We start from the raw sequence: 9,987 nt of genomic DNA on the forward strand, positions 1-9,987 counted from the left end.
TGCATGCTGGGAACTGGCTCTGGTGTTGAGCTAGAGCCCCCAGGGAGTGATGGACTTTTCATTTGACCCTCATTAAAAATTGATGGCCTGTAATAATAGAGATCAGAGGGAAGATTTATGTGTCACAGCACACCACTTAAAGTCAAAGGCGTTCTTTATAAGCTTATTCTTGGACTCATAAGCAGAAATGACTCATAATAACCTTATTTTATTAATAAAAAAGTTGCATTTGTAAGTCTTCTTCCTTTCCCAAGTCACTCTCATTATTCAGGTTGCACAGCTGCACTAAAAGTTAACCTCCATATATTTAAAACTCCTGACAGGGAAGGAAAAATATCTTCCCTTGTGATTAGTTATCTGCAAGTTAATTAGATAAGTGAGTAACGTTATTATGCACACAGCTTGTCAGAATCTGGCAGGAAAACGACCTTCTGCAAGATTATTTTTTTATTTTAGAGTATTTTTGTATCCGTAGAGTGCAATTTAAATGCACAATGTTCAAAAGTGTATCTTGTATTTGTCTGCAAGCAGCAAAAATTGTCAGGGAGATGCACTAAAAGATGTAAAAATGCCATGGAATTACACTGACATCTGGTGGAAAGAATAACTTTTTTTTAATAAATGCAATTTTGTTTTTAAGATAAGAACATTTACAGGACAAAAGAGCGGACAGGTGGTATTTATACACACAGGTGAGGGTAATAACCAAGTCAAAACAGGTGTTAAACAATTAGCAAGGAGAATTAGAGGTTCTTCATAACGGAAAATGCTTGAGAAAGTTATTACCTGCAGGGGGTTTGGAGGATTTAAAAAACCAAATATAACTTCTGCTTTCCTTGGAATCACTTTCGCTACTTTCCCCCTCTTCACCGCAACATCTGCGTCTGCACCTATCCATTATTCACGCAGCGTTGGTTCTTCCTCAGAGGTCACGCTGCTCTGTAAAACTTTTAATCGGCAGCAGCTGCCAACCCTGATGGGCTGCAGACCAGGCGATGCTGGGCGGCGTGAGGCGCTCGGCTGGAGGTTCTGGTGGGAGCACAGCGGCCGACCTGCCCGTTAAAACCTGTTTAAGAAGCTAAAAAAACACCACCAGGCAACTCTGATGCAAAAAAGATCAAACAGAGTTGATGTTTTAGTTTCTGATTATTTGACTCCTGGTATCAGAATTTAATCCCCACTTTATTATCATTTATATTCATTCTGCATACGACCCAAATCCAATGTTTTGTTTTGGGTGTTTTTTGGGTCGTTTAGAATTAAAAAAATAAACGTATTAAGTCAATTCAGCACTTATCAAATCAATATCATGCAATACTAAACCTCAGATATCTATATCAGTATTCTCCATTAAACAGCATATTTAGACGTAAATTACACAAAATTCTTCAGATACAAAGTTAGTAGTCGAGTTTGGCACAGTTTTATTATGTTTATGTAAATTCGTTGACAGCAAAGCAGCATCATGACAGTCAAACTGCGAAAAGGCTCCTATTACTCTCATCTATCATCATCTTACTTGCATTTAAACAATTGAGTCTCAGCTCTAACAGTGAAATACTTTGAATTTTCAGGCATAAACAAACCATACCTCTGCTAATCTTCTTCCTGTATTATTAAAAAAGTAAACATTTACCCATCTGTCTGTCTTTATCTAATTTCATTGTGGAAATAATGACACGTCTTGCTTTCCGTTAGAAGTTGGCTTTTTTCAGTCTTCCTCTGCTGTGAAAAATATTTCTCCTTCATTCAACCTTTTAAAGACTTCATCTACAATTAGCTTCCAGCCTCACTAATCTCTTCTCATCAGGGTTCGCCTTGCAGAGACTGGCTCTGCCTGCGAGCCTCATTGAGGACAATGTCGCTGCTGGAGTGATCCGATATTCCGCTGTCCCAAAACACAGAGCCTGATGGGAGGCAAACGAGGAAAAACACTGATTTGGGATGTTGTTGTTGCACAGACAGGAAGAGGAAATGCAATGCGACACGTACTGCTGCTGCTGGTGACGTTGCTGCCGAAGGAGGAGCTAAGGTTGCTGTGTTGGTTGGCCGATGTCGTAGCTGTAGCCACCACCGACAACTTGTTGTGTGTGGCAGTCCGGCTGCATTCTATGGAAAAATACATGATTATATCGAAATCAGGCTTTCTGTGTGTTTTTAGGTCCTTATAAAGTAACTATATTTGGTAAATAAAATAAAACATTATTCTTATTACTCCAGTCTTATCTTTCAGTCACTAATATAGTTAAATAAAGTGAAAAAGAGCAACTAAGCATAATAGAATCCACCATTTTAGAGTAGAACTTAGCTTAGCCATAGCTTGTTCTGGGCAAACTGAGCAAACAGAAACCATCCAAAGTAATAAAATACACATATTATCCTACTCAAGCATGAATAGACTGTAACTTACACTCTCATAAAAACCATAAAACTACCTAAGAACAACAACTTCTTCTGCCGATCGGCACTGCTGCCTGCACAAAATATTACTCACAAAACGGCACCGCCACCTAGTGGCGACGATGACAACTACAACGCAGCTCACCTGAGTTCTCAGACAGACGCCAATTTCCGCAACACAGAAACGTCCTCCACATCCTGCGGACATTTTCCTTTACCACACAGTGGAAAATGAAGACAAACAAACCTACACAAGACATTTTTATCGGTTAGAATGCAGTTTAAAAAAATAAATAAAGATAAAGATGTATATTATGCTTAACATTAAGGAGTGGATTAGCTCTGATTAGCGCTCACCTAGCAGAGAGTTGCATATGGTGAACATGTATAAAAAGGCGAGCCTGGCTTCTCCCCAGGCAAACAGAGCGAAGCCCCAGGTGAGGCCGAGCAGCAGGACAAGGCCGATGATGCTTCTGATGTCGGTCATGGTGCTCCGGTTGGGAGACTGGTTGTGAGGGTTCTGTTTCTTGATCCGGGCCAGCTGGACCATAACGACGATGAAGACCGCCAGACACAAGACAAAAATGAGGAGGAAGTAGGCCACCACGCCCACATAAAAGGCGATGTCATTACGCAGCCAGCAGCTGCAGAGAGACACATGAAAACAAGCTTAATGTGGGTTAAAGACGGTATGCTAGCAGAGAAGCTAGCCAAACATAACAACATAAAGTCGGCTGTGATGCTACCATTCCAACAAAAACTTAATTTCTAAATAATGAAGCAAAAGATTTACACATTATTCTTTGTGTTTGCATGTAGATTACGAGCAAAGACACCTTTATACAAATGTTAAAGTTTGTGCTAGCTAACTATTAGCCCAAAAAGAAGTATCTCGCCATTTCTAGTAGCAAAGAAGTATTGTTGAAGATAGTTGAAACCATTTGAATTCTAATTATCGTGCAAACTAGCTAAAGCTCTACAGCACAACTAGCTGCTAAAGTAAGCTATAAAACGGCTAATTTTTTTTACTGAAATCAAATTTCAACTTGTAGCTTTTGCTTCATACTTTTTAGCATACCTTAATGACGCAAAATAAAAGTAACTTCCAAAAGTTACTGCTTTCATACTGGGGAGCTTGTTTATGTTCCATGTACTGATTAAATAACAGCTACTTTAAATTAAATTAATGAATGAATTAAAATTAACAGCAAATCCTGTTCTTGTTTACAAATGCCTAGCATTAGCATAACAGCTAGTTATTACAATAGGTTAGAAAAGTTCCACTTTAAAACATTCCATATTAAGAAGTTATGTTTAGTTTTGAGTAGTGGTTCTAGTAATGATTCAAAGTTTTTTTTTTGTTCATCTGTGTTGTTTAGGATAAGGAATATCAGCCACTCTGATTAAACTTAGCAGCAAAAACTTGTATGTCTGTAGGACCATAAGACTGGATCCTTTATTTTGAATTTGCTTACAGTACCAATATCTTAACATAAATCTTCCCAAGAAAATGCATCTGCATTTTTAGGGATAGTTTTGCTTGTTAGATGATTGAATGTTGGAGAAACTGAAGAAAAATAATAAAAATCGTACAACTTATCAGACGTCCCATCTTCGTATTTTCCATTCGGAACCAGACCGTAGTTGTTTTTGTCCACTGCTACAATAACAACCACCACAAAGAGAGGAATACCTGGTAGCAACAGTAATTAGACAAAAATAGTTGTCAGTGCAATTAATAATAAACATATTTAACTTTTGGAGCCTAATTTAAGCATTTCTTACCCCAACCCATAAGGGAGAACTTCAGCATGTATTTACTCAGGTAGGGCGCGAACACGCGCACGATGCTCAGGTACATGTGCAGAGCTTCAAGCCCCGCCCACGTGAATGAGGACAACAGGAAGTAGTGCAGGAAAAAGGCAGTGCTGATGCACAGGTTGACGTTTTCGTAGTTGGACAGCCAGCCGTCCAGCAGAAAGACCAGGTTGAGGAGCAGGAGGGACAAGCAGAGCTGGACCAGGATCTTGGCTGGAATATCGCGGAGGAGTTTCCTGCAAAGAGATTCATCATTACTGCTTACAGAAATAACCAATGGATATGTAGAAGTCTGTAGCTTGAGTGACATAAGAAGTTTATATATCTTCCTGAACATTTACTTGTAAGTTAGTTTGTCTTATTCAAGTGTTTGCACTAGAACAGGGGTGTCCAAAGTGAGGCCCAGGGGCCATTTGCAGCCATTGGAACTATTTTGGGCGGCCCTTGAGTCTAAGTTCAAAACTAGAAAATTTGCATTTTTGCAGAAAATGCAGTGCGGATGGTATTTACTGAATGTTTTTGGTGAAAATGCAAACATCTCACCGAAACAGTATTAGAAATTAGTGCAGAACAGTGCTTACAAAGCTAAATTAGAAGCAAAATAAGCTAAAAAGCTAAAACTAGCTAAAATACTAATGATTGCATCTAGGCTGACACTTGCATGTTGGCCTAAAGTAACATAATCCATGCAGAGTGAAAAAACTCACAAAATGTTAAAATTAACTAAAAAGCCAAATTAAAAAGTAACGCTAGCACCAAGGATAGCACTAGCATGCTAACCTTCAGTAACATACTACAATCGGAGTCAAAAAAAAACATGTAAAAGTGAAAATTAGCTAAAAAGCCAAGGCTAAGCTAAAAAAGTAAGCTATGTAGGCTAGCACTAACACAGTGACTACAAAAAGGACACTACATGCCGTACAAAAAAAAAACAATGTAAAAGCTCAAATTAGCTAAAATGATTTTAGCATAAAAGGTATCAGAATTATGTTGGTTTTTGCTAGCATGGTAGCTCACAATGCTAGCAAAGACCTACAGCATTCACAGCCTAAAATTAGTTAGCCAGTTCAGACAGTTGACGCAGATCCACATTTAAAATCAACATTGGTGATACAATTAAGATACAATTAAAATTTTAAAATGGAAAATGTAAGTGTATGTTTTGTTTTTAATCTGGCAAACGTGGAAAGAGCTACAGATATCCGACTACTTTGCGTATTTCACTGTACTGTGTGCTTATTTTGTTTATTTAGTATGTAAAAATAAAAAAATAAAATATTTTTGTGATAATAAATAGAACATGATTTTTTTAACCAAAAATCCTTGGTAAGATTTTGTGTTTTTGCAGTGTAGTGTTCTTACTCAAATAACATGTATGTTATCAGGGTGACGGCTAGAAAAACCGCAGATATTCCACATCCAATGTAGGTGATGAAAGTCAAAATCTTTGCCTGCTGAGGGTCAGATATTCCCTCTCTGGATAAATCCTGTTTAAAGCCCAAACAGACACAAAATAATCAGACGTATATAGGCCACACCTTTGTATTACTTAGTAAAAGGAGAAATGTTTAGAAATACCAGCAGGATGGCAAAGGAGGTGAGATGGTTGCAGCTGCAGGTTGTGTATTCAGGAGTGGCGCTGACGACGGAGCAGCCGGTATCATCCCAGCCCCCCAAACCGTCTGAAACAAAACAAAAAATGTTGAGTCAATGTCAGTTTTCTAAAGCTGCTAACAGACCTGAATGTTTGTCCTCACTTTTCTTTGTGAAATTCCAGAAGACGCATGATGTGACATTATTCTGCAACAGAAAGAAAGATATTAAAACAGGAAAAAGAAGTGTGTTGTGAGCTTACGTTGATGTTACTTCTGGTTTTCCTTTAAATTCTGTGTTGAAGGCTTTATCTGAGTATGTTCTGCATTAATACTCACTTGAGTTAAGTTGCTGTGAGTGATGGTAAACGTGACGTTCTCCTGCAGGTTGCTGATGGACAGATTGGCCACACTGGACCCGAGAACTGGACTGACAGCCGTTTGGTCGTCTAAACTGGAGTCCTGCAAAAAGAAATCAGTTTTTTCATCAAACATGTCTCAAAGTTGAACATCTGAGCAGGTTTTCACATCCTGAACTGAGTAAAAAAATATTTTGTTGACTGATTAACTGAAGTGTTTGCAAACAAATTGAATTAATCTGGAGCCGTTTTTGCATCTTTCAATGTTGTATTCATAGAGTTTAGGCAACATGTGTGAAGTTAAAATCTGAGAATACTTGAGATCCTCTCTAAAAATACTTTTAAGTTCCTGCTTTAATATCTCAAACATGCTTGACTTACTTTGGAAATGTGCGAAGCTGCTGCTTTGAAATGAAAAGACTTGTTGACTCAGTGACACTGAATGCAAATTAATTCCTTCATATAAACAACTGTGCACTGCTTTGTGTTGGTCTATTCTATAGAACCTCCAAATAAATACATTGAAATCTGGTTTTATGGTGACCAAATTTGAAACCAGTGAGCCTATCAGCAGAAATGTACCTTAAATAGGAAATTATTTTTGTAGAAAGTGAACTGGACTCTGCTGGCCTGCTGCTTCTCTTCAGGACTGAGGCCTGAAGTAACGGAGGAGGGCAAGCCCAACGAGCCCAAAGCAGGAGCTGACCTTTTGACCCTTCTGACATGTTGAAGCTGGAGAAAAAAGGCAAAAGCAAAATACAAAATTGACCTGATGCATCATACATTGTTCCTGACTGGTTCAACTCGCAGACATGAGGTCAGCGTTAGGTCAAGATTAAAACCAGGATAACCAAAGTTTCCTAACTTCACAATAACAGTAAAAAGAAAAGGACGTCTTTTGCTGCTCTCTGGTTGTAAATGGGGTTAATGGTAAATCTTCAGGCATGGGGCCCAACTTTATCTGTTTGCTGCTCAGTGTTGGTGGACGTCTGGTAAATGGGTCACATACTTGCATAAATGACCAGCATTTTTAAATTAATAGCTAGAAACAGTTAAACTCTACCATTATTAGATTTAAATACTGTTTTTATGGACTTCAGGCTTATTCGTATCTGGTTTTGTACATAAGTTCTGCAGTTTCACCTCTTTATGGATCCGTTTTGTACCTGTTAACAAAATGGTCTTCAGTCTCAAACTCAGGTCTGCTTGTCAAGTACTGCTGGTGAAAGTGTCAATCTGTTTTCTAGAGTCTCCTAAAAGTAAATCAGGACCTTCATCAACCTCCAAATGACAGATATTATCCAATAGGCTAATAAAACACATGAAACCACGAGAAGACTATAAACAATACTTAAAAACTTCTACTGTGCAAGTAGGTATTCAATGTTGCTAGAAATATCTTGTGTCAGACACATTTTGTATCCAAAAGAGTCGAATAAAAATGGCTAATAACCAATAGTAAAATCACCAATAGTAGTAACAACGTTGCTGGTTACTGGAATATATGTAAGCTGTGATATCCAAAAACACAAAATCTTACTGAGTATTTTTGGTCTAGTTTCTATTGCAAATATTTTAGTACACTTCCAATAAGACAAACTAACTTAAAAACAACATTTTAGCAATATATAGAGACTTGCTTTACGTAAATAGTTCCTCAATACTGATGAAAAAGTTCTAGCAACACTGGCAGATTATTTCACTTATAATAAGACAATATTTAATTTATTTGCCAATGGAACAAGTACTTTTCCATCAATATTAAGGAACTATTTACTTTTTAAAAAGCCTCTATTTCTTACTAAGAAGTTATTTGTAAGTTTGTCTTATTTCAAGCTTACTAACATATCTGCACTAGAAACTAGGCGAAAATACTTTTTGCAGTATGTAGACGTTTAAAATAATCAAGTCTTTTGATTACCTGTACATCATCGATGTCGAAAATCTCAACACTGGTTTCAAGAAAGTCGGTCCAGTCCACTTTCCTTACTGCCAGAACCAGAGAGTCTGAGGACAAGATGCCAACATCTTCTGCAAATTCCAGCTTCAGAGCCAAAGTATCCACCATACGAATCAGACTGTCATCAGCAAATAAAAAAAACACATTATAATTAGAAATGGCCGTAGTCGTGAGTTGGTGTTTGAGGCGTGTATCAGTCAGACCTATTTGTTGATCCAGACAGAACCTCTGGATCACCATTTATGAGGTTGTTTATGACGTTAAGGACGTTTTGTCCCACTGATTGAGACACAGTTGGGCCCGACAGAATTTCCTCCAGGTCATCCACCAATTTAGACACCTGAAATATGTATAAATAAAGTTATGCTCTCATATTTTACAAAAGTAACAGTACTTCAGTTCGGCAGTTGCGTCACCTGAGAAGAGTTTAGCTTGGACACATCTTCTGTTTGAGCCAACAGCTGATCTGCATGTTCCTCCTTACTTTTTGCACTTGTACTGGACTTCACAGTGGTTGTCAAAGTAGTTCCAGTCCCTCAAAAAACAAAACAAAGATCAACCCAATAAGTTAGAAACCTTGTTGGTTTTCTTTTTGTTCTATGAAACTCTGACTAAAAATTAGAAGATATAATCTTTACTCACTGGCCACTGTGCTTGTTGTAGTTTTAATGGTTGGGAGAGTTGTTTTCTGAGACACTTCAGTTGTAGTTATGATTTTATTTGTTGGATTGTGAGCGGTTGTAGACGGAGTTGCAGTGGCAGCAATGACAGGAGTCGCTGAGTTATAACTCAATGGTTCATTCTCTTCAATAGTCGTGACAACTGCAGTGGAGCTGCTGTCATTTTTGTGTACAGTTGTCAAGGGAGTCGCACTGACTGTGGTCTGGTTTTCAGTCTGGTCTGTTGGTTTTCTGTTGTCAGGAACTGAAGTCCTACTTTCTGCAGTAAAGTGTGGATGTGTAGTACTGGTAACTTTTGTCATAGCTGCTGCAACTGCTGTGCTTTTGGCAGAGGTTGTGCTCTGTTGTGGTTCTACAACTGGTGCAGTAGTCATGTAGGATAAAGTTGTTGCCTTATGAGGAGGTTCAGTTGCTGTTGTGTAAGTGATGGGAGACTTAGTTGTAGTGTACAAAGAGCTGGAATCATCACGTTTAGTTGTGTTGTGTACTGCTACAGCTTTGCTAGTTGTGTTATTATTGGGTGATGCAGTTGTGAAATCATGATTTGGTGTGGTATCATACATATTTGTAAAATTGCTGCCGATGGTTGCCATGTTCCGATTTGTTGTGTAATTGTTGCTTGTTGTAGGATTAGAGGGTGTTGTGTAATTGTTGCTTGTTGTAGGATTAGAGGGTGTTGTGTAATTGTTGCTTGACGTGTTTGGTTTGTGTAGGGTTGTCAAATTGATGCTAGCTTGAGTAGCTTCGTAGGCTGTCATATGATTGTTTCTGGTTGTAACTTGGTGATCTGCTACATAGCTGCTGCTGGTTGTTGTAGCATTGCTTTCTGGTAAGTACCTACTGCTGGATGTTTGGACTGTTGTATGAATGTTGCTAGTTGTTGTTGTATTGTGTTGCATTAAGTAACTGGGTGTTGTAGCATTATAGTGTGCTTTGTTATTGTTGCTTGTTGTTGTAGGTTTGGAGGGTGTTATGTTATTGTTGCTTATAGAAGGATTAGCGGGTGTTGTGTTATTGTTACTTATAGAAGCATTGGAGGGTGTTATGTTATTGTTGCTTGTTGTAGGTTTGGAGGGTGTTGTGTTATTGTTGCTTATAGAAGGATTAGCGGGTGTTGTGTTATTGTTGCTTGTTGTAGCATTGTAGAATGTTGTGTGGTTATTGCTGGTTGTTGTGGG

The 9,987-nt window shown here is 38.3% G+C and overlaps 1 protein-coding gene across 1 annotated transcript in view; it reads right to left on the reverse strand.

The window, feature by feature from the left end:
• Positions 1 to 1,400: 1,400 nt before the first annotated feature.
• Positions 1,401 to 9,987, reverse strand: part of adgrg2a (adhesion G protein-coupled receptor G2a) — a 10,093-nt gene continuing 1,506 nt past the window's right edge. The window contains exons 3-18 of the mRNA XM_016673283.1: positions 9,504 to 9,944; positions 8,772 to 9,431; positions 8,546 to 8,664; positions 8,333 to 8,469; positions 8,091 to 8,247; positions 6,752 to 6,901; positions 6,150 to 6,272; positions 5,976 to 6,018; positions 5,797 to 5,900; positions 5,581 to 5,705; positions 4,186 to 4,454; positions 3,994 to 4,093; positions 2,758 to 3,044; positions 2,546 to 2,647; positions 1,993 to 2,109; positions 1,401 to 1,907 (exon numbers count right to left, since the gene is read on the reverse strand). Coding sequence (XP_016528769.1) covers positions 1,807 to 1,907; positions 1,993 to 2,109; positions 2,546 to 2,647; positions 2,758 to 3,044; positions 3,994 to 4,093; positions 4,186 to 4,454; positions 5,581 to 5,705; positions 5,797 to 5,900; positions 5,976 to 6,018; positions 6,150 to 6,272; positions 6,752 to 6,901; positions 8,091 to 8,247; positions 8,333 to 8,469; positions 8,546 to 8,664; positions 8,772 to 9,431; positions 9,504 to 9,944 — 3,035 coding nt within the window. The 3' untranslated portion in view covers positions 1,401 to 1,806. The remainder of the gene's footprint in view (positions 1,908 to 1,992; positions 2,110 to 2,545; positions 2,648 to 2,757; positions 3,045 to 3,993; positions 4,094 to 4,185; positions 4,455 to 5,580; positions 5,706 to 5,796; positions 5,901 to 5,975; positions 6,019 to 6,149; positions 6,273 to 6,751; positions 6,902 to 8,090; positions 8,248 to 8,332; positions 8,470 to 8,545; positions 8,665 to 8,771; positions 9,432 to 9,503; positions 9,945 to 9,987) is intronic.

The sequence above is a fragment of the Poecilia formosa genome, unplaced genomic scaffold (assembly GCF_000485575.1).
Source record: "Poecilia formosa unplaced genomic scaffold, Poecilia_formosa-5.1.2 Scaffold72, whole genome shotgun sequence".
In the NCBI taxonomy this organism is placed as follows: Eukaryota; Metazoa; Chordata; class Actinopteri; order Cyprinodontiformes; family Poeciliidae; genus Poecilia; species Poecilia formosa.